Genomic DNA, 24,717 nt, shown 5'->3' with positions numbered 1-24,717 from the left:
GATTGAAATAAATTTAAAATTAATTTTTATGTATATTATTAATAAAAATAAGTTAATAAACTAAAATTAATTTTATGTATATAAAATTATAATTTAATATTAATAATTAATATTTATAATCGAATGCAAGTAGTGAATATCTTAAATCATTACTTGAACTCATGATGGGTAGTACTTTTATTATCCAAACTTAATTATAGGATGTTTTAAACTTATTTAATAGGGTCGAGTAATGCAAAAAAAAAAAAAATTTTAAAGTTCTAAGAAGAATTTTTAGTAGAAAAAAAGAAAAATATATTATTTTAATAAATTTTCTTTTTAAATTTCAATTTTCAGCCCAAAGCCCATCTTTTGGCCCGAAAATATTGTCTTGTACATCTAACACGCCGTCGTTTTTAACGCTATCTATCATTCATTATCCACTCGCTATATTTATCGTCAGCAACAAAATAGTAGCTCTCGACAAGCTCGGATTACTGAACCGTTGAAGAAAGGCCAAAGGAAATGGCAGCCATGGCTGCGTTGCAAAGCTCAATGACTACTCTTTCGATATCTTCAAACTCTTTTTTGGGCCAACGTCTCTCAGTTCCTCCTTCACTCTCTCCTCTTACTGTACTTTCTCTTCTCTTTTTCTTTCCCTCTCAGTTCCACCATTTTTTCAGCTTTTTTTTTTGTTCGCTCTAAATTGACACTTTTTCCTTATTTTTTAATTCTTTCTAGGTTATATAGAAATGGGTATCTCATGAATTTCACCCTTTTTGTAGTTTTGTCTTAGTTGTTGGTATTTGCCGATGGATTTGGCTTGGACTAAAGCAATGTCCTTTATTCTTTTGCTGTTAAAAGGACCAAGCTTTTGACATAAAAGCTATATACTTTATTAGATTATTCAATTGTGTCTGTGTTGGTTGAAGTGCTTTCTTGATGATATTGAAATGTTTTTTCTTTAATAAAATTGATTTCTAGTTATTTAGTATTTTGGTAAATTGGAGCTTAATGACATAGATGTTGCATAAAGCAGGTTTTTTTTTTTTTTTTATGAATAAGGAGATTAAAATTTTTGAATAAGCAGAATATTTCTTTGCTAAGTCATTGGAATGGTGCTCCTATTGAGTTCATTTTTCATAAATTGGCATTTTTAAGGCTCTAGAGGGAAAAATAATGACTATCTTTATCAAATTAGTGACAAACTTGCCTAAGGTTGTTTGTTAGGAGTTCTGTCAATAGAAGTTCACGATGTATTAAATTTTCACAATTTGTAGCTAAGGTAAAATGGATAGATGGTTTTCAAGTACTTGCATTTTTATTCTTTTTGTGCCTAGCATAAAAAGTTTATGTGCTATAACCTGTGCTTTTTATGATTGATGAATGTTTTGGCCTTTGTTTAGAGATGCCATTTTGTTATATTAGGTGTCCTCTACTGCTTACCTCTCCATTCTTGAAAAATGCATAGCCAAGATGGTCGCTAATTGACGACCCTGTGCTGTTTGTAATTTTGATGTCTACTTGGCTTTCATGTGCGTGAATTTGTGCCTATGAGAGATGAGAAAGAGTAAGATGAACTGGGAGAATGCTTTGTTCACTTTACAGTTAATATGGTAATGTTGTCTTCTTCCTTGTGTTCAGAAGTTTAGAACATTTGTGAGATTGAGATTGTGATTGCACTGATTTGTAACAACTGAGCTCTATATCATTTTATTACTCTTAAATTACCATTTGAGTAGTGATTACTGCCAAGCTCAACTAATAATTAGCTGTATATATTGCATGCAGGTCAAGCCGAGAGAGAATCCTTGTCTCATTGTAGTGAAGGTTGGTATTCTGCTTTCATTTTCTCATGCAATTCGCTTTGTATTTTAACCAAAATTTCTGTGTAGAAAGAAAAAGGCATGAACCATAGAAACAGTAGAGTGGAACACTTGCTACTTCCATTTGTTTGCAACAAGATGTTCTAGAGTCATACTATAATTTGTTACATAGCTTAGAGTTTTTGTGGCAATAACAAACATTCACGTTTCTTAAACTTTTTTCCAGAGGGAAGATATTTGATTTCTTCCATTGATAGGAAGGGAGATACTTTCATATGAACTTGACATGCTTAATTCAAATTACTTATTTGTTCATGCTAACAAAAGGACAAATAGTACATTGCCAGCTTAACGGTTGAGCTCTATGTAACTTTAAGCCTCGTAAATTATGGACTTATTGTGAATGCTGCATCCTCTTTGAAAAGAGTATCATTGTGGGAGTCCTTGTTTTGCTATGTCAGACATGTTTAGTTTCCATGTTATTTACTATATTTCTTGTTTTTTTCCCCTGTACTTTCGCAGCTTAAAAGATGGGAGAGGAAGAAATGTAAGCCAAACAGCCTTCCGATTTTACATAAAATGCATGTTAAGGTGGGAGATACAATTAAAGTAATATCTGGCCGTGACAAGGGCAAAACTGGGGAGGTAACTGAGATCTTTAAGCATAACAGCACCGTTGTAGTGAAAGATATAAACCTGAAGACTAAGCATATGAAGAGCAGAGAAGAGGGTCAACCTGGACAGATAATTAAGGTCTTTATACTGTTCATTTTACTTTCAAAAAGAAAAAAAGTTATTACACTTTTATTGATACTCTATTTTGGAAAGTGCACATGCCTTGTTTCATTATATTCGGATGTATTTGAAATATATGTTTCTCATGTTCATCCCTAGGAGCATGTTTCTGTTTCTTTATGACATTGATAGGAGTAAGTTTCTCCTGCACTCCTTTCGCTGGTTTTTTAGTATGGATATAATTCCTGGAAAGCTACATATATTTTGGTGTGCAAATATCTATAAACACAAAATATTCTTTTCTTCTCTGCCTGTATATATGTTTATCTCATCTTAATTGTGGTGTTCCAGATTGAAGCACCTATTCATAGCTCAAACGTGATGCTCTATTCTAAAGAACAAGATGTCACTAGCCGGGTGGGTCATAAAGTGTTAGATAATGGAAAAACGGTTCGCTACCTCTTAAAGACTGGAGAAATCATAGACAGTGATGAAAACTGGAAGAAACTGAAGGAAGCTGGAAAGGAGAAAACTGAAGTTGCTGCTGCTGCTCCCGCGTCTTAGAACCTAACTCATAACTTCAAAATTAATGTGGCTTCTGGAAAATATAGATGTTTCTCTGTCCTCTTCCATCTTCATTCTCCAATTACTTTAAACACCTTGAAAGGTTGTCATTGTAAGTCGATTCTTTTTGGTAGTAGTAAATATTACTGTTGCTCTATGATTGTTGTATGGCAAACCAATGTGTAGTCTAAATATGCAAGTTATTCAATTGTTCTTACTCCAAGTTATGCTGATGGTGCACAATCTTAGAGTTCATTTCTTGCATTTCCAAATGGTTATGATACATCCGAAGCAAAGCATTATCTTCATAGTTCCGAGCAGATTATGACAAATTGTCCAGAGACTGGATGATGAAAACAGCATAAGCTTCACAGCTTGATGTTCTTTTAGAAATATAAAACTCGACCAGTTCCATATTCCAAATCTATTACACGTCTTTCGGTGAAAATTTACAGTTTCTAATATGTTTTTTACAATAGCAATCAAGTTTTCGATGCTAATGAACTTACAACATGTGAAAATAATATTAAGATATCATTTTGTGTCAATCTAAAGCATCTGTTTCACGTTTCTCATAACAAACTCCTTATTTTGATAAGTTGAGGCATACTTTTTGTACGTAAAATTAAAAATCAGAATCCAACAAAATCTCGCAAAAGAAAATGACACAAAGTTGCATTCTAGTTACTTGTTTGAGTAACCAAAAAGAGTTGTGGTCAACATTTGAAGGCTCCAAGCCGAAAGGAAGTAATGCTGGTGCACTTTCCAAATGGCTGTGTGGGCGCCTGACAAGGCATTGTTGAGAGCTCAGTTCTTGATGTTTTGGTTCCAGGGAGATGAGTTTCCGAAGAGGATTAGGATAACAGAAATGATCAAGAAATTCGTTATCCCAATAGCCTGTAGCGCATGTCATCATTATTTTTGTCTGTATATTTAAAATTTCCAATCAGTACTTCTCGTTCAGTGCAGTGTCATTGGCTACTTGCATCTTAAAGAGTTCCAAACCAATTCGATTTCTACTTCTCATCCAGAGTTGGGTTTCTCCCTCTTAGCTCAAAAACTACAAGAAAATAAGTTACTTTGTCCTTTCAATCCCATCAATGGTGATTCTTATGGTATCAATTATTCAAGCTGATACGAAAGGCAACGAACTTTTCAAGATCAAGTAGGGGGACCATGTCCTTAATTAGATTAAAGATGTGACGAAATGTGCTAGCTCTAGGACATTTTAGAGGTCTAAATATGCATGAATATTTCACAATACCCCTTTCTTCTTCCTACTTTCTAGATTGGTCAAGGATATGATTATTATCTTTAGTACTAAAGCAAATCACTTTCCTTCCTCTCTAGACATGGATTAACGCCCCCAAGATCTAATGGAACCCACCATTCCCTTTGGCTTAATCTGAAAATTTTGACCATGGGCCATTGTTGCTGCTTTCATGAAACATATCACACCAAAAAGACACACACATATATATCTAGTTAGAGAGTTTTATTGAAAAAGTTGTCTCGACAAAGATTTTCTTCTGATCTTTTCTTCTTTAGTTAGAATTTTATTTCGCTTTTATCATTTGAGTTTCACTCGAGTAACCCTTCGAGTAATTATTTCACTCTTATAATTTGAGTTTAACTCGAGCAACCTTTTCAAGTAAAATTATCTTTACTTGTCGACTTTCCAATCCACCTATGTGTACTACAACAATGCACCTTTTCCTTGTGAAAAGAACATGAATGTAAATGCAATGAACCTTTCTTTCCAGTACAACCTTTTAGGTTAAAAGCAACTCAAAACTCAGGTTACCTGCATGATAATCTAAAGACAAATGGCCACCATGCCAACATATATATATATATATATATAGAGAGAGAGAGAGAGAGAGAGAGTACATAAGCTTGGCATACGTCTGCCATATTGCATCAATCAAAAAATATGTACACACAAATGGCCACCATGCCAACATCATGCATGCTTCACTTTCCATGCGGCACATACTGCATTGATTTCTTTTTCATAAATAGATTAAATAATTATGACAATTTAATATTAACAAAGCACATGTCTTTGTTTGTCTGGTTGCTTCTTAATTATTCTTATATTATAGTTTTTCGAGATAAGTTTATTAACATATGTATGGTTTGATTGTTTAAAAGACATGCATAGTATAAGCTTTTCACTGGGGGAGCTTTGTTAGGAGAGGTATGGAGGATAATCTAGGAGCTCCGGCAAAGGGCAAGAGCGTGGTGGCGGCACCAACATATTGCGTAACCGGCGCCACCGGGTACATCGGGTCTTGGTTGGTGAAGCTTCTTCTTGAAAAAGGTTGCAAGGTTCATGCCACAGCCCGAAATCCAGGTTTTGTCTCATTTTTTTAATAATTTTACTTGTAAGTATATATTATAAGAGTAAGATAGAAGGTTATATATATGAATATTAATTAAAAGAAGATTAAATGATTTAGAGAATATTAATAACAAAAAGAAAAAGAAATGTTAGATATATATATACATGTATGTATGTATGATTTACATTAATATAACAATGCGATTATGTTATGATGATTTCTACTTTGATATGGTAGTAATGGTCTTAGTTTTCTCTTTGAAATTGTTCATGATTTCCAATCCCATTTCTATTTAAAATAATTTTTGTACTCAAATTGATCTCTTTAAGATATAACTCTCTGTAAATTATATAGCATGCATATTTTGTCATTAAATTCAGAAAATTCTTATTTATTTATTTGTTACAGTAGTAGGGTTATACAGTATGTATCCCTTCCCCGTTCCTTTATTCATTTCATGCCTTAAAAGGAAGAAAATACCTTTAAACTTTAAACAAATATGGTCATGTAGCCACCAGCTATATTATATAGGAGAAAAATTAATCTAAGTTGTCAAGAATTCATGCTATAATATGGATTAAAAGAACTATAAATGAATTGTTTAGAAGGGTGTCAATTAATTTAGGTGGTAAAGTCTTTTTTGATGGTTATGCTAAGGATTTGGGATGGAGGTTGAATTGAATTTTACATGCTTCATATGTTTTGTTGTATGCAACTATATGAATGATTTGATTGGGCTAAAATGAAGCCATAAATCTCAGAAAAGGCTTTGCATCTACTGTCATTATGGTCTGGAAGTGACCGGTTGAGACTTTTCAAAGCTGATTTGCAAGAAGAAGGAAGCTTTGATGAGGCTGTGAAGGGCTGCAATGGTGTGTTTCATGTGGCAGCTTCAATGGAATTTGGTGTCAATGTGAATGAGAACATTGGTAATGCCTGCATTATCATGATGTATCAACCAACTGATTATATCAGTTGCTCCTAAGCATTTCACCCACTAAACAGTTTTTTTTTACCTGATTTGCAAGAGGGATACGTTAGATCAAATATAATTGACCCTGCAATTAAAGGCACTGAAAACCTCCTCAAAGCTTGCTCGAAATCCAAGTCTGTGAAAAGGGTTGTTTTCACATCCTCCATCAGCACTATCACTGCCAAAGACAGCAATGGAAATTGGAGACCTGTTGTTGATGAATCTTGCCAGAACACGAGCGATCATGTCTTGAATGCAAAAGCAGGTGGATGGGTAAAGCTTCTGTTTCCTGTTCTATGCTATTGACCAGTCCCAGGAAATAGCTCTTCCTGCAATTGACTATATGCCTGGTTTTAACAGGTTTATGCCCTCTCCAAGCTTTTAACTGAGGAAGCAGCATTCACGTTTGCTAATGAGAATGGTATCGATCTTGTTTCATTGATAACGACAACTGTCGCCGGTCCTTTCCTCACAACAACTATTCCCTCAAGCATTCAAGTGCTCTTGTCACCATTTACAGGTCATCAGGAAAAAAGTTCCAACTCATTTTCTAATTATAAATGCAATATATAAAGCATTAATAACAGAAATATAACAAGGTAGACAGCAAAATCATTCTCAAACATAGTGTGCTGATGGCTTCTGCTTTTGCTAAATATCATACTTAAAATAAGCAAACCTTCAATTCTGAACTTGTTAACTACACCAACTTTTAGCACATTGTAAGAAGCGCAATAAATCACCTAAGAAACAAGGACAGCTAATTGATGTATCCTTGAAAACTAAGTAGTTGTGACTTTCTGCATTTGTCTTACTGCAACAGGTGATCCCAAGTACTTCTCAATACTGTCTGCTGTAAATGCTAGAATGGGATCAGTTGCTTTGGTTCACATTGAAGACATATGCGGTGCTCATATTTTTCTGATGGAACAAGCCAATGCGGAAGGTAGATACATATGCTGTGTCTGCAGCTCACCACTGTCTGAATTGATTGATCTTCTTGCTCAAAAGCATCCTTGTTCAAACCTTCAGAGGTAAGATTTTTATGAAGATATATTAGGCTATCAATCAACAATCTTAGAAGAAGAAATTTTTTAATCCTATATGTTCTCTTTTCTCTATGTGTGTTTCCAGGTTGGGGGCAGAGGGAAAAGGTACAAAACCTCCTGAAATTTCTTCCAAGAAGTTAAGAGATTTAGGCTTCACTTACAAGCATAACATAGAAGATATAATTCATCAAACAGTTACTGCTTGTGTAGATTATGGATTTCTGCCCCCTACCAGAAGGTAGGGGCTCCCTTGACTACAAGAAACTAGCTCTGATATAATCCTTGGTACAAAATAAATGACTACATGAAATCCTTGCAATGCTAGGCATATGTTATGTTCCTAGCATCCCATTAATCAACATTTATAGCAGTTATTAATGCTAGCAACTATGTGGACCTAGTTTACCAAAATGTGAGCGTGTCAGGCGGCATTAAACAGATCAAAGGCGTCTATCGTGGCACCAAACTTGCCCTATGCCTATGATCTTATGTCAAAATGACAGTTAATTGAGATGCTAAGAAATTATATATAGACTAATAAGCAGTTAGCAGTCTAACGACTTGAGCCACAGGAATAAGTATAACATCAGAATTATTTGTTTCATAGAGTTAATAAGGGCATAATTACTGTAGCTTAGTTGTCAACTGCACAGTGTAGCAAGAACTATGAGAACAAATTCAGGAATCATTCAACTTTCCATTAGTTTGGAACTCGTAGCAGAATGTACATAACCAGGATCTTTAATGCAAAAGCTACTCCCTTAACCAACTCAACAAACTTGTCCTTTATGGTCCAGGGTTGGCTATGTAGATTTTTCGATCCCACCTTGCTTGATTTGGGACCATTTTCAGTTATTCTTGAGCCCACTTTCAATTTTCTCACCAACCCTATTTGGATGACAAAGTAGCTTGAAAGCTCCCCCACAGTGAGATTTGAGCTATTTTGGCCTAAAGAGCATTTCACAAGTAAACTTTAAAGTTCAACATTTTTTTTTATACAGCTACCCCTTGAACAGTTCATGCCATTGCAGTCAATATTGTAAGTTGCTTCCTGGGAAAGTAGTAAAGAAACCTTGTTGGCTATCATCTGGAGTAGGAAGAGAGAGGAAGACAAATTTTTTGGATTTTACTTGAGTGCCGGTTTTAATAAAAACATATTGTTGTGTCTTTTACTCATTAGTACTCCTGGAGGTCTCTGCAGAAAAAAATTTCACAGGACAAAAATCTCAATGACTAACAAATTTCTTTTAATCTATCAAAAGTCTGACTTGAACTGAGAATGGCTCAGCAAAGGTGGCAGCCCACAAGATTGAAGAGTCTAAATCAGTTGGGGATTGGGGGGGATTCATTCCAAAATGGACCAAATAAATATCTTCATTTGTGTTCATCTGCTTTCAAACTACCCCAAATCCAATATTTAAAACTGAAAAATCGAATAGAATTCAATTTCTAGAATTTATGTTTTCCAGACAAGTGTTATGAGGGTTAGCAGACATTTATGATAGGCATGTGACAGAGAGCTTTAAAAAGCTGCACTGATGTTGCAGTAAGGAGATGACCTAATAAAAAATCCATGTAGGCTCAGGCAGAAGCTGTAAGGGATCCTTCTAAAGTGACCAATGAAAGTCACTATGTTTTGAAATTCAAGAGAGGGAGGGAGGGAGGGAGATTGAAAGAGAAAAGTTGGAAGGGCCCCTGACCTTATCTTTATTGTTAGTTACCCCTTACTCACCAAGAGGCTGCAATGCATAAACATATGCTCCAGAGTAAAAGCAAAGCTGACAATAAAAAACTTTTATTACAGCATTTACTGCGGTTAAACAAGGGATTGAGCATAGAAAGGACAGATTTTTCTGCTTGGACAGCCAAACATATTGCAACCCTTCTTGGTTTTGGTCCTGTGGTATGGGCTAAACATTGTTTGAAACCTCACCCTCCAACCAGGACCACATACCTTATTTATTCTTGACATAGATAGTGGACATGAACATTCATTGTTTTTTCATTGTTTTGTAGGAGTGCATACTAGAAAACAGAAGCATGCTTAGAAGAGTCCCATCTCCTTAAATCACTAAATTTCCATTGAATCAAACTCTTCTGTTGTCGTCTTTCGCATACATAAGTTAATAGGAATCTGAACATGATTAATGTAATCAATAAACTGTCATCTTACATCTTCTTCAATGGATTTAAAACTTTTATGAAATGATATCAACAACACAAGGACTGGGTTTTGTTCTGTTCAAACTTTGGACCCCTGCATCAGCATACATATGCAATTATGCAACTAAGTTTTTATGCTTAGTCAATATGAAAATATTCTCTAACTTCTAATTATTGCAAGTTTTGTACATTTCTTTAGTGATCTGATCTGTAGTTCTATAAAATAATTATCAACTATAGTTTCTAAAACCCCTAAACATTTTTATTTTTTTTTTGCTTTTGTCCATATTGTGCCATGAATTTTTCAGATAATAAATGCTGTAAAATATCTGGTTCCCCCTTCGAAAGATAAAAATCCCATTGAATACAGAGTTTTATCCATCTCCAAATCCTGAATTTGTAACTATGTGCATATCTTGATCCTATCCAGAAGGCTGGGAAAGTTGGCACCTAGTGCATGTTTGTATAAGCTGCAACAAAGCTTGGCAATGCAAATCATGGTTGAAGGAATATAAAAATTTTTCGATGAATTTTTCAACTACAATACAACTGTTAAGCAGGGAGGAAGCAATATAATTGCATGAAATATTCAAATGTGAGATGCACATGAAGCTTGCAAGAAGAATGAGAATTCTTTCAAAAAGAGGAGACGAAACCTCTGGCTACCAAGGAAAAGGGAAAAAGGATTCACATAACTTCACAACTTCTAAGTTTAAACTCTTGTATTGTTTCCTCAAGGTTTGCAGATTACCACAAAACAAGGAAGGAGAGCTCTAGGATTGAGCAGATAAAGCTCCTCTATATTTGAATAGAGACCAACTTTCCCGGCCAATGAATCGAACCCGGTTTGCCCTGCCATTTCCTGTATATTCTCCAAAGGTCTATGAACTCTCCCAGCAATTACTCTGCAAACTATCAAAGCTTTCCTTATAAATGGATCATCTTCAAGAATTTCAATCGACTCAAAAGCTCTTCCACTTGTGGAAGTTGTGAAAACACCAATTCCTTCCTTGAGCTCCTTCTTGGCAGAGAATCCATTTTTAATAATCCGACAAACACAACATTTTTCAGATATACAAAGACTTGAGGAACCATTTAGGCCAAGAGAACACGCCACAGTTGTTCCATAGAACCTCAGTAGCTCATTTCCATCAGCAAGGCATCGCGGATGCTTCTTGGGAAGTTTGCTTGCCTTAATCTTTACCATTTCCCTGTATTCTTCGAATCGAGCAAGAGTTTTCTGCATATTGTGAACTTTCAAAACTCTTTCAATCCGGCCACAATGGTTCTCAGACTTTAACCAACTTGTCCGGCATATAATTTCAACAATCTTTCTAGATGAGTCACCTTCCACAAGTTCAGTAACTGCCAAAGGAAGAGAATGTTTAGCTGCTGATAAGGAAAGCTACTTAAAAAATTGCAGGAAATGAAAACTACTTGATAGTTATATTCTCAAACTATGAAAAATCAATTCTAAAACAAAAGGAATTATTTTGGTTGAAGAAAGACATTATCCAATCAAAATATATATACAAAAGAAACACTATATCTGGGTTTGTCTTCACTTAAAACTTGGATTTTGTAACCAAAATATATGCAGAAAAATATAAGTTAGACAATTTCCTCTTCTCTAATTTGGGGAAGTCCATAAAGATTTGTAAAATTTCTGAAAGAAGTTCTGGGAATCAAGAATCTTGTCCAAATTGATAGAAAAGGAATTAGGAAGCTTAGGTCAGTTTCTATAAAGTAAAAAAGAATCTAACCCATGAAAACGATGTACTGCTATCTCAGGGAAATCAATTACCTTACTCGTAAAAGTGAGCCTGTAAAGAAAGAAGCTTGGATGTTCATTGGTAAAGGTAATCTTGGGATGTCCATTTTGTAAAGGTACTCACTAATTTTGTGGTCAGAGGAAAGGGGGTGATTTGGTACCAGGAGGATAAGAAAACAATGGAGGAAAAGAAAAGTCAAAAAGTTTCCAGCAAAAGGAAAGCCTGTACTTTATTAAAGAAACTCAAGAGAAAAAAAAAACAATGGAATCAGATTTTATCAAAGAACTTACCAGCATGCTTAGATAGATGGTGTGTTTCAGCAGCTTCCCATTTGCTAAATTGCTCTCCACATTTGTGGCAAGTCACTGTAGAACATCCATTAGGGTCAGTCTCGAGAGAAACTCTATTGCTTGAATGGACATTTCTACCACCAAAAATACCAGAACCACCATATCCAGGGCCGTCCCTTTCTGATACAAGCAAAGGTGACTTTCTTGGAGGAGTAGCTGAAGAGTTCCTTAAAGAAGGATTAAAATAATGCATCGTTGGGTGCCCTCCGGGCCCTGGTGTTCCAGGCCTTAAAGTACCAACAAAAGTTGAGCCACCACCATCACCACCACCACTACCACCATTAGCTCCATTATTGCCACCGTTACTGATACCATCTTGGAACCCTCCAAAACCAGTGATTTTCAGCTCACACCTTGAGTTACTAAGAATAACTTCATGAGTTATTGGGTTAAGAAACTCACTACTCCCAATGGATCTTGGACTGCAACTTGGTGGCTTCTCTAAATGTCTCTTGCTTCCATGAATGACATCCTTGAGATTTGCTATAGACCTTGAACACCCTGACCTGCCTGCTTTCCTAGTCAATATTGTACTCAATTGCTTCCTGGTTTTGGGGTCATGAACATCTGATGGCTCTGATTTACAGTGTAAAGATCTCTTCAAAGAAAACCAAACTGTTGGCATATTTTCTTCTTCCCTTTACTCTTCTTTCTTCTCTTTCTTCTCGAACTTTTAAAAACAAAAAAAGAGATTCAAAACCCTTCTTCCTCACCAATCACTACCACTATAATAATTATTTTCCATTTCTCTTTTGCCAATAAATTGTCATGTCACTCTCCACCTTCACTTTTCCCATGAAAGCTTAAAACAAGAATCTAAAAATATAAAACCCCTTTACCTGCTTTAGCTTTCTAGTTTTGCACTTACCTCCCTTTTCCAGCAGTTTCCTTTTCCATTTCTGGAACCAATAAACTCAACAGTCAGAACATGTCTTGTACAAGAAACATCATCAGAAAGAACTGATGCAAACGCAATGCAACACCCAGCAACGAAAATCAAAATCAATCTAGTGTTTCATGTACCATGCTGCTGTTGTATGCCAGTTCATACATGAGCGCTTAGCTTACCAACCATCATCTCATGAATATGTTTTTCAGCTTTTTCTGAAATGGTTTGTCTGTGTAAGAAGAGAAAGAAAGAGAATCTGAGGACTAGGCCAAAAAACCATTAAAGCCCATCAGACGGGGAAAAAAAAAAAAAGAGAGGTAAAAAATACATAATTAGGAAAAAGGAAATCAGACATACAAATACAAATACAAAGAATGGAAATTGATGAAGACATGAAGATTCTTTTGGCTCTTGATAACATGACAAGAAACCCTGAAAGCATCCCCCCATGTTCATTGGTCCTAATAAATAACAGTTACTGAGGGACGTAAACTTTGAAAATACAATAAATATATAAAAATAGAAAGAAAAAAAAACTCTTGTGATGTCTGGTGCAAACACACATGCATATGTTGAATTATAACTAAGTTTGCTAGGGGATAGTTTTCAATCAAATTTCAATTCTAATTTCTATGGTTACAACTAAATTCTCACAAAATAGTATTACAAATTGCAACTTGACCCTATTAAATGAAACAAAAAAGTCAAAATAGAAGGAAATATATTAAAGCTGCAATAAAGCACAAGATGTGAAATAAACAAATGCAAGTAGATTAGATTGCTAGATTCTCTTCATGAAAGTTAAAGATATTTATATGACAATTTTTCACATTTCTATCATTTTTTTATTTAATTTATTAGGTTTTTTTTTTATCATAAACCGTCATTTTCAATCCAAAAAATATACTTATTAAGTTGAAAAATGTTCTTATTTATAAACTCATCTTATCTCTTGCTAACATGAAGTCCATGACAATTTACTCCACTCGATATATAACACCCTTGTTACATCATCTCTTTCACTAATAGAGGAAAAGAATTTATCTTGGTATGAATCAAACTCACTTTAGTCCAAATATATTTCGATTTTGATATCTCTCATGAGAAGTCTCACATCAATAAATAGTTAGGTAGGTTTTTATATCACTTGTCACGGATTCATATTTTCAATTCAAAAAACATGCCTATTAGACATAAAAAAATCCTTACTCATCTCATCTAATACTGATATAAAATCTGTACAATTTAAGATGACTATGACATAATTTAACCTTTTATGTAACTAGTTCCATTAATTTTCTTTTTCTTTTTAGTACCATAATTTCTATGGAATCCATTTTGAAATTGTCTAAGGTTCCAACTCACCTACTTATTTAATTGCAAGAGGAATGGAATTCTACTATACACCTCGTGAACCACTTGATTAAAATAAAAATAATAAATAAAAATTATATAAAACCAAAAATACCCTTTTGTGAAAATGTGATGCAATTTCATATGCTATATAGTTTTTAATAATAATGATCTATCACTGTCAAAATATGCTATAGTAGAAAGTGGACCATGGTAGGTTACCACTTTTATGCTTGTACAACTGTGAGCTAAGAACTTTTTGTACCTTTGTAAAAAGATAGTCTTTTACATTTGTTTCCACTCAAAAAATTAAAAATTCCTTCAAGACAATGGATTTTATTTGCATATAAGTTTTAAAATTTGAGTTATTACCTAAATACATTAACAATCAAGACATTATTTCAAAGATAATTTATATTTTATCATTGAAATAAATGTTCGAATTTTCACAAAACCGGCTTTGGATTAATAAAGAGTATATGTAATTATTTTCCTCTTAAAAATCAAGAGAAGATGTCTTTAATATTGTTGTATAGTATATATGGGTACTTGAAAGGTAAGTCTTATCCAATTTATTCGTATGATGAAAGCAATTTGTATTGCATTATCCTAAGCCTAGCAAGTTATGATTGGCAGTTGAAATGAAGAAATTGAAGAGAATATTTCCCATTTATTTGGAGAATGACTGGTGACCCCAAAATGAAGCAAAATGGGGGTTTAATAATTGCAGTGGATGGGTTTGTAAGGAACATACTAACAAGAGAATATTATGCATTAATGCCAAAAGCATATGACAAAATATTTTTAATTTTTTTCTTTTTAAGCAAAGGAAAATCTTTTAAATGGGTAAAAATTAAAAGAGTTAGTTACCAATAATATGGAACATTTATGGCAATTCTTGAATTGAAATAAATTGGATAAATATAAGTATGGTGAATCTATTTTTATTAATTTTTTTCTTAATTAAATTATTTTTCGACTCTATGACAAAATTTATTTCTAAATGAATAGAATTAATCATGAAACTTGAAAGGTTTTATATTAAAAAAAATAATGGTAAAGGGTACTTATTAATTAAAAGAATTAACTCTTTTATAGCATGGATCGATATAGTATTAGTAAACTATCAAGCAAAGGGGGAGGGAGGGGGGACTTAGTGTTTGTATATTTGATCATATTCATTTGTATATTATATTTGTTATTTTTTAAATTACAAAAATCTAAATCCGTCTTTTTGAATCGTAAATACATGCACGAAAACACACTTAAATGAATTTATTTAAATATAAAATATTTCCAATTCAAATAAAAAAAAAATGTAATGTTGCTAATATCACCAAAAGCCCTAATCTAAAGAGGGACACTAAACCCTTGCATCATGCCATGGGGGCCATGTCTCAAAGACACCCTTTTTGACACCTTGAATCCTGGTTTAAAGAGCAACCAAATAATGAAAAACCCAAACTACAAAAACAAGTGGAGGATTTAGAAAAGAGAGTAAAATTCATAATTAGCTTTGAATAAGGGAACACTAATCTCAATGCAACTTTTCAAAAAAACATAACAAATAAATAAATAAATGATGAAAAAGAGGTAGTAGAAGAGTTTTGAAAGCTGGGGTTCACTCAAATTCATTTCTTTTTTCTTTGTTTCCTGTTTTTCGCTTTGTCATCTTGCTGTTTGTCCATTAAAGAGGCACCTACATGCTTGTGAAATTCATATTATATACATATAACCCATTAATTATTACTGTTTTTATGAAGTTTCATGGTCTGAGGCACTGCGTGGGCATACAGAAAAGCCATGGAAATGGCACTGGCGTTTGAAAGGGGAGGCAGATATAGTTAAGGTGTCGGTATATGTTTAAGAACCCCATTTAATGCTAGCACATGCCAACCATGAGAGTTCAACTTTGCCTTAGCAAATTGCATTATTTTAGAGACAATGATAATTGGAAAAAGAGCATTGACCAACTAAAATTTTCGAGTCAATTTATATTCAGAAGTGTTTGTGGATTGAATTCAGTCAAATTAAATTTTGATTTAATTTGAATTTGAATCTCGAATAAACTTAGATATGGATTGATTAACGTAAAAACAACTTTACTTTTATTCTTATTATCTCAAAGTTTATATTTAGATACCTTGAAGTCCCTCTCTTCTTTTTCTCTTTTGGTATACTAACTACATGTGTTAATCCCTTACTCATACATTTCGGATAAAGTTTGGACTTCCCATGACCAAAAAAACTCCTTCAAAGATAAAAAGAAAGATTGCCATATAGATGAGGAGAATCAGAAAGTTATAGGATGGATCATGGAAGAAGTAAGGTACAAACCCAATGATCATAAGACTTTGGGTCTGAAGAGGCAGAGCCATCTGGTCTTTGGACTAAGAGAGGACTAACCCAAATCCATGTCTGAAGATTGGGTTCTATTCTGTTTGAATTCGTGCCTGATCACACTCAACTCAACTTAGGCCCAAATTCACACATGCCATGTTTGAAGGCATGTGCATACAGGGTCACTCGTATTAGTCTTCTTTTATTCTTCCACTTTAATCATGAATATGCTTCCTGTAATTGTTCTTCTAAGTTAGCAAAGGAGATACCAAGATCAGAGCCTGTAATTGGGTTCTTTTATTCTTTTGAACATGTTCCTATTTCATATCTTACGTTTAGAAGTAAAAATCTTCTTCCACCAACATATTTTTTGGATTGAAAAATGTAGCCTCATGATATTTTCAGTGTCACTTGTATTATTGTCTTCTTTTATTCTTCCACTTTAATCATGAATATGCTTCTTGTATTGTTCTTCTAAGTTAGCAAAGGAAAAACTGTGCTTGTCCTTTTTGATCTTTACATTTTTTTTCCCAGCACTTTTCATTATTGCACAGTAAATTTTCTTTAATACTACACAACGCCTTCATCTTTTTTTTTCTAGAGAAAAATAGTAGAAACGAAAACATTGTAGTTGGAAAAGGAGTTGGGATTTCTTTGTCACATAAAGTTACTTATCTGCAAATAAGTACTTTACCCCTCTCAGCTGTCCTTTCTCTAATGAACTTGTTCATTGAAATTTGCTATAAGAAGGGCCCCACTCTCCTCTCTTATTTCCTTCTTATATTCACCAAACATCATGCCCCATGGTTGTTAGAGGTTGTGGAAATGGCAAAAGCCGGTATTTTTGTTTGCCTTGTGATTGTTATTGTAGATGTAGCTGCTGGTATTCTCAGCATTCAAGCACAAATTGCCAAAGACAAGGTACATGCATCTGTTCTTGTACATGAAAGAAAGAATGTATCTGATATCGTTACAAACTTTGTCAGACATGTAAATGTATTGAGGCTGAATCAGGTTTACCAATGTTTAAACAGGTGAGGTATATGAGTCTAAAGAGATTTGAGTGTCAAGAACCGAATGATCAAGCTTTCAAGCTAGGGTTGGCTGCAGCCACTCTACTAGCTTTATCCCATGTTACAGCCAACTTACTTGGTGGTTTCATGTGCATCTGTTGCACAGAAGAGCTTGAAAGATCATCTGCCAACAGGCAATTCTGGTTCGGGTGCCTTGTTCTTTCTTGGTATGTGCTTTTACACCTTCGTTTTTCCTTGTTTTCTGATTATGAGGATACTCCCATAGATTAAAATTCATTGTCTAAGCTTCTGCCCTGGGAATATGGCAGAAGAAAGTTGTGAATTACATCCATGTTAATTTCTCTGGTTTGCCTGAATGCTGCTGATTATCAGGATAGTAGTAGCTGTTGGATTTCCAGCCCTGGTTATGGGGACGCTAGAGAATTCCAAATCAAAAGGGTCATGCCAGGTTTTGCATCATCATTTTCTAATTCTTGGAGGGATACTGTGCTTTGTACATGGCTTGCTGAGTGTTGCATTCTATGTTTCTGCAACTGTCAGCTTTGAAAATGGAACTCCTCATGGACTACAAGGAGACCCTTAAACAATGATTATGGTCCATCAATTTCCAACCAAATTTGGAGGCTGCGAGACTGGTTGGACAAGGACTTACCTAATTAAGCTGTGTACCTGGTGCTTTCTTATGGGTAGGAAATAGAAGCAAAACAGGAAAAAGCAATCACTTTTTGCTAAAGGTTAAGATTGGAAGGGAAGTGGGGCAATTAGCTTTTCATAGTATTCCAACAGCTACAATTAACTCTACTCCAAATAAATATTTGTCATTTTGCTTTGTTCATACCATGTGTGGACCTTACAACAAGGATTTGTACGCTCTTTGTAAAATCAATTTGTAAGTCGACGTCATTTTCAATTAGATATAATTCACGATGTTAATTTGTCATTTTTCTTAATTTTGTAAATTGAATACATAGTCCGTGAGAGTCGTGAGAATCTAAATTAAAACCTAAACTTCTCTACATTATGCTCGTTTAACATTAAGTAAAAAATATATACACTTATCACTTAATCAAATGTTTAGACACAATTTTTTTTTTATTTTTCAATTTTAACATGAAAAAATAAAATAGGTTACCTCCATTCTTCGAAAATTCATTTCTTCTCCCCTCTCCAGCCGCATGCAAGACCTAAGATGGTTTCTCATAGCCTGAACTTCATAAGAATGGAAATTAGACATGGTAAAGCATCAAACTAGGCTAAGCCAGGTCCAAAGTCCACAGATGTTGGAGTTGGGCTCACCAAACTCTTTTATATATATTTGATCGACCCGATTACTAATATTTGAGTTTAGAACGAGTTTATATAAGAAGTTTACTACTTGTCTCGGGTTTAAATAGAGTAAGAGTATCATCTCTTAATTATCCGATACTCTATTTCGATTATATTTTAATCTAAGGAACATTGGATACTAATACCTTAAACTTGTTTATATATATATATATATTTTATATATGATTTTATATTAATAATATTTGCTTAAAAATGGATAAAATAATTTTTGCAGTTTATCAAAAATAAAAAAAAATTAAAAGGTGAAACAATACAATTAGTCTTTATATTTTGTCAATGTGGTAAATTTAATCTCTATACAATATTTTATAAAAATTGAATCTCTATATATTTGAAATTGATAATGTTAATTTAATTATTAATAATATTTTATTTTTTTATTATTTATATTGACATAATATTTGATTATATTTACGTAATATTAACTCTGATGTGATGTTGAATTTGATGATGTAACATTTAAAAATAATGTAATATCTTTAAACAATACTTATTTTATTATTATTAAATACCACATCTTCAAATTCAATATCAAGTCGCTATAATTAAATATCATATCAATATAAATATGAAAAAGATTTAACACAATTAATAATCGAATTGTTATTATTAATTTTAGAAAATAAAAAAATTTAATTTTTATAAATTATTATACCAGGATTAAATCTCGAAGGTGTAGGGAATAATGGTACAATATTACCAAATTAAAACAATATTGTTAGTGATGTAATTAATTGAGGTTAGCGGTACCTCATCTGACGTCGCAGCTTCTAATTGGCCAATCAAATCGAACAGTACAAACCGAACCGCACGAATAAAAATATTCAAAATATCTCGAGGACATTTCCGTCATTCCAATTATAAAGAGAGGAAAAAACTGAATTTCCCTCCTTAAAATTAAAATTTAACGAACCAAAGCCCGCAAACAAGAAAAGCAAAAGCGGTGTTCGCTTCGAATCTTGACCGTTCGTCTCATCCCCATCCAACGGTTACTCTTCTCGATCCGCGTCCTCTCTTCCCATTGGCTAATTCGTTTACGCTCTCCACTATATATATCCAGAACACCCGGCTATTCTCTCACTTATCTCTCTTTCTCCCTTCCACGCAAGTAATTTTTTGTATTTTTTATTTTCTTTTAAATATTCGTTTTATTGTTGTTGGGTCTATAATGGCGGGTCGGGGCAAAACTCTCGGGTCCGGAGCGTCGAAGAAGGCGACATCGAGGAGTAGCAAGGCCGGGCTTCAGTTTCCCGTGGGTCGTATCGCTCGGTTCCTTAAGGCTGGGAAATATGCAGAGCGGGTCGGAGCTGGAGCTCCTGTTTACCTCGCCGCCGTTCTTGAATATCTTGCCGCTGAGGTACAATAACTTTCTTTTATTTTTTTGCTAATTTTTCTTTACTTTGTTTTAAAATTTCTAAGGGATTATCGGTAATTTTTATTAAAAAAAGTATTTATTTGATTTGTAAGGTAATCTAGGGTTTCGAATTTTCTTTTAATTTTGGGAAGTTTTAGTTTTTGTTTATGAATTTTTTTCCTTTCGAATCTGGATTATTTGTTTGAAATTTTTGGATTTTTAAAATTTTCTATGATTTCAGATTTTTTTTTAAAATTCTGGATCTATGTTATTAATTAGGATTTTTAATCATATCTGCATGAAATTGAGGTTCGATTTTCGGATCTATTCTTTACTTTTGTAAATTTTAGTATCTTTCTATTTTCTCAGGCTCCAAAATTAGGGTTTCTTTTCGTGAATTAATTGTATTTTCCCCAAAACGTTTATATTTTTGTGAAATTAACGTATCTTAATAATCCCTAAAATTAGAAGAAATTAGGGTTTCTATCTATCCAAGCAGCAAATGAAATTTTTATTGAATATTCGGTGGTTTTTCTTGTTAATCTTAGTGAAAATTGTATGTTTATTTCAGGTTCTTGAGCTTGCCGGTAATGCAGCCAGAGACAACAAGAAAACCAGAATTGTGCCACGTCACATCCAGCTCGCCGTAAGAAACGATGAGGAGCTGAGCAAGCTACTCGGAGACGTAACAATTGCCAATGGTGGTGTGATGCCTAACATCCACAACCTACTCCTCCCCAAGAAAACCGGAACCTCCTCCAAGGCTTCCGGAGCTGATGAAGATTAGATCAGATTAGTTTAGATTCTGAAAGCCAGAGAGCAGCCATCCACTCTCTTTGTTGATGTGATTCTGAGATTTAATGGTCTCGGATTTTAGCTTTGCTTGTTGTTCTATTAGTTTTTTGAGCTTAGGGTTTGAAGAAGAATTTTATGTCTTTTATGGAATTGTAGTTTGTTGACAGTGTTTAGTTAGTAGGTAGTTTAGGGTTTTTAGTTTAATGTGAATATAATCAATCATCAATCATTATCTTCTACTTGCTTAATAGAAGAGTTATGACCCATTTTTTTCTTTCGTCTTGTTCATTAATTTAATGAATGCAACATTTCAATTTCCATCTCCATTCCTTTCTTGATCTTTAACTCTTGTTTCTTTTGATTAATGCTTGCATTGATTGAAGTTTGTTGTGGGATGTTATGAAAAGGGTATAGACTTATATGCAGTCTGTTAGGTTAGGTACTCCAATAAAGTTGGAGAACCTAATGAATCTTGCCAAACTGACTGGCATTGAAGAGGATTTGATGATCTGAAACCTTTTGACAATTCCAAATCTTATGAGGATTCCAAGTTGTAGTTTGTCAATGGTAGTTTTCAGTTTTTAGTTTGAAGTGAATGTTTCTCATCATCTTCCATGTGCTTAATCGAAGTTTGATTAATGATTTGTCTTATTGAAGTTTGTTGTTGGATTCTATGAAAGGGGGGGGAGGGGGTTTAGATACTTGCCTTTTGATCCCCAAGACAGGTGTAGAATCTTAATCTACTATGGTATGTTTATTGAATTTAATGTCTCTGACTAAGTTGATTGTGAATTGCATTTCCTGCTTGTTTTGATTAATGAAAATGATTGGCATTGAAGATGATTTGATGTCTCTGATTTTAGCTGAAAAACAGATTCAGAATCTTGCTCTGGTTTGTTGGAAGTTTGGGAACATGCAGCAGCAAATCTATGTTAGGATTCTCTGGTTACTGAATTTCATGATGTCTCTGAGTAGGTGGACTTTGTAGTGCATGGCAAGATTTTTCAAGCCATATGACAAGGTGAGGAATAATAGTGTCAACTTGAGTTTTTCCTATGAATTTTGGAAGCAAAATCCTGTATTTAAGTTGCCATTTCTAGTAAGCAGAAAAAGAAAAAGAATGTGTGTTCTGAATTTATAGAACATGTGCATTCTGACACTGGATGGGAATAAGCATGAAAGGTAGAGCTGGGTTAAATACAAGGCCAAACACCCAGTTAAAACTTAAAAGTCAAACCCAAACCAACGTCAAAAATGGGGCAATAGGAATTAGGAAAACAACGTTTTCTTGCCAATCAATGATCCATATTTAAGGGATAGAAGGGTGGAACCACGTCATATGTCATGTCATGGTCTAGTAGGAGAGTTGTGAATGTAATGTCGATTTTGTATTAAAGTATAATTAGATATTAAATGTTTACATTATTTTTAATTTATAAAACTTCTTTTATGAAATAAAATAGTAAAATTTAATAGGTCAAAACAAATAATACTTTTACAGGTTGATGTAGATAATGACAATTGATATTAGAGTTAATTTTAAGAGTACTAGCGATATACCACTGATGACAATGTCTTTATTAGAGTATGAGAGAATGTCACAATTTTAAAGAGAATCATGAATTCTATATAGATTATGTACTAAAGTATGATTGGGTAATTAAATATTCATATAATTTTGTAACTTGTGAAACACTTTTTATGAGATAAAACTATGAGATTTAATGATCCAAAATAAAAAATACCTAATAAGTTGATGTAAATCGTGATGCCATGCATATATTTAGTTCAAGCGCACGTAACTTTGTCTAAGCATAAGGGCTCACTGAGGTGGACAAGTTGTGTGGTTTCATGCCCTGCATGGCCTCAATGTCGAAAAGGCCTCTTTTAGAATGTTGTCACTTGTCATGGCAAATGGTTGGCGACTTGGATGCGAGCTTCACCTCCGAACTCACAAGCCTGAAAAGGACTTTCTCAAGACAGTGATAGTTGTCATAATTCAAAGGGATAAATCAATTTGTTTCATGCATATTCTTAGAAGGGCTAAAGCCAGGCTTTCACAAGAGAAACACGAAATCAAAGAAGAAACTAGCTACCAACTCCTCCATATCTTCAAGCAGAATACCACAAGTCAAGAAAGAAGGAAATTTAAATGAATCTGGCCTCAACTCAGAGACAACAGCCTGCAAAAAGTCCCTCCCAAGCCATTCCCTGCAACTCAGACACAATAGTGCAGAACAGAACAAACCATAGCTAACACATGAGTTCCCTGCATTTTTTCAAAGATCGTATGGACAAGCAAGATGTTGCTACTGTTTACTTTCATTTAGCTTGACTATGCCACTCATAAAGGCTCAGGATTCAATTAATTCTCTTCTCTCACTCTCAGTCTCCTACATTAGAAACAAACTGTGGGCTGCTAAAACAAATGAAGGAAAATTTCACTCCTTCCATGGGTAAAACATGAGAGCTAGCAATAAGAAATTCAAGGCAATGTTCCTTTCAATTATCTTCCCACCAACTTAGATCTCCTCTCCCAGTCAGACTCTACTGGGAATTCAATGGGTTCCCTTCATTTCTGCCAAGTGATGGGTACATGGCTTGAAAGCTCTTTTAACTCTTTCTTGTATAGAAGAAGAGCATATCAGTATATCACCATTAAAGGGTTAAAACTATGAATCTCAAATAATATTATTTGAATTAAAAGTTCTTTGAACTAATTAATATTCATAATAAAGTAATTTATATAATGTTTTGGTACATAGGATGGCTTTTTAATTGTATCTTAAACTACTCAAAAAAAAAAATATTTCATTACTCGAATTCACAAGTCTTTCTTTATTTCTTCTCGATTTTAATAATTATAAAAAATTTAAGTTCGAAATTTCAATATCTAACATTAGATTATTTTTTTTCAAAAAAAAATAATAACATCTCCCTTTTGGTTAACGAGTAAGACATTTGTTCATAAAAAAAGTCGATGTTTATAAATACTTATTAAAATAATATTTATAAAAATTATTTATAAACACTTGTTAATCAAAACCCTAATTCATATATTTATATGATAATTGGATTGCATGACTATATCCCACTAAGAATACATAAATATATAATTTAAACTTTCAATTCCCAAACTTGTACCAATAAATGACAAAAGAGCGACGGCCAAGGCAGCCCAATTTGAAATTTATTAAATGATGCCCCCCCAACGCGTAACGCGTAGCTTCCAAATTACTACAATATCCTTTTCCTCTCCTTTTTCTTAATGGAAGTTGGCTAAGAAATGAGGTCAATCCTTAACTTTGACATTTTTCAATAAAACATCGAAATTTTCGATCCCGGATAATTATCGAAATCTATTGCATGACATTTTCTCTCACCGAATCCGACAGAAGCTTCGTCTTGGGGTGTTTGACGGGAATCAAGTTTATATCGAGTTTACTTTGATATTATTTGTCAAAAAATTATTATTTTTTCTCTAAAAAATCAATTTAATAAGATAATATCGACAATTATAAAGTTGTGAGATTCAAACATCTTACTTACTTCTTTTGAAGTGCTTGGTGTGAGATTTCTATCTAAACTTCTATTTTTATATATTTATGAGATATTATTATGTGATTAAGTGATATTATGTTAATAATGTGTTGAAATATTAATTTTAAAATTTTAATATGATAAAAAAAATAGTTTATTGAAATTAGGGTATGATTACTATTTTCAGATTCTTATCACAACAATCAAGAGTTCATCAATGGAATAAATTGATAGTGGAAGGCTTTTGAATCTTTTGAACAAATTGGGAAAAAAAAGGATTGGATTTGGTTCAACTTCTTTCTCCTATAT

General features: G+C 33.6%; 5 protein-coding genes across 5 annotated transcripts; 4 read left to right on the top strand and 1 right to left on the bottom strand.

Moving 5' to 3' along the window:
* Positions 1-439: 439 nt before the first annotated feature.
* RPL24 (Translation protein SH3-like family protein) lies at positions 440-3,331 on the top strand. Its single transcript, XM_007021043.3, has 4 exons — positions 440-612; positions 1,771-1,809; positions 2,328-2,558; positions 2,892-3,331. The coding sequence occupies exons 1-4, from the start codon at positions 505-507 to the stop codon at positions 3,102-3,104; spliced, it is 591 nt and encodes a 196-aa protein (XP_007021105.3). The 5' UTR covers positions 440-504; the 3' UTR covers positions 3,105-3,331.
* Positions 3,332-5,207: 1,876 nt separating this feature from the next.
* Positions 5,208-7,854, top strand: LOC18593698 (NAD(P)-binding Rossmann-fold superfamily protein). The gene is made up of 6 exons (XM_007021042.3): positions 5,208-5,460; positions 6,211-6,378; positions 6,478-6,695; positions 6,783-6,942; positions 7,246-7,456; positions 7,557-7,854. Exons 1-6 carry the CDS (start codon positions 5,307-5,309, stop codon positions 7,711-7,713), a joined length of 1,068 nt encoding a protein of 355 aa, XP_007021104.1. The 5' UTR covers positions 5,208-5,306; the 3' UTR covers positions 7,714-7,854.
* A 2,393-nt stretch (positions 7,855-10,247) lies between these two features.
* Positions 10,248-12,994, bottom strand: LOC18593697 (zinc finger protein-like protein). The gene is made up of 2 exons (XM_018124470.2): positions 11,697-12,994; positions 10,248-10,999 (listed from the first exon to the last, which is right to left on the bottom strand). Exons 1-2 carry the CDS (start codon positions 12,379-12,381, stop codon positions 10,368-10,370), a joined length of 1,317 nt encoding a protein of 438 aa, XP_017979959.2. The 5' UTR covers positions 12,382-12,994; the 3' UTR covers positions 10,248-10,367.
* A 4,145-nt stretch (positions 12,995-17,139) lies between these two features.
* Positions 17,140-18,291, top strand: LOC18593696 (protein VASCULATURE COMPLEXITY AND CONNECTIVITY-like). Its single transcript, XM_007021040.3, has 3 exons — positions 17,140-17,259; positions 17,373-17,578; positions 17,745-18,291. Exons 1-3 carry the CDS (start codon positions 17,164-17,166, stop codon positions 17,953-17,955), a joined length of 513 nt encoding a protein of 170 aa, XP_007021102.3. The 5' UTR covers positions 17,140-17,163; the 3' UTR covers positions 17,956-18,291.
* Positions 18,292-19,795: 1,504 nt separating this feature from the next.
* Positions 19,796-21,121, top strand: RAT5 (Histone superfamily protein). The gene is made up of 2 exons (XM_007021039.3): positions 19,796-20,076; positions 20,645-21,121. Exons 1-2 carry the CDS (start codon positions 19,888-19,890, stop codon positions 20,858-20,860), a joined length of 405 nt encoding a protein of 134 aa, XP_007021101.1. The 5' UTR covers positions 19,796-19,887; the 3' UTR covers positions 20,861-21,121.
* Positions 21,122-24,717: the final 3,596 nt, after the last annotated feature.

This window comes from Theobroma cacao, chromosome 7 (assembly GCF_053813885.1).
Source record: "Theobroma cacao isolate CCN51 chromosome 7, ASM5381388v1, whole genome shotgun sequence".
Lineage (NCBI taxonomy): Eukaryota > Viridiplantae > Streptophyta > Magnoliopsida > Malvales > Malvaceae > Theobroma > Theobroma cacao.
Note: the sequence above shows the minus strand (reverse complement) of the source record. Positions and strands in the feature narration are given on the sequence as shown.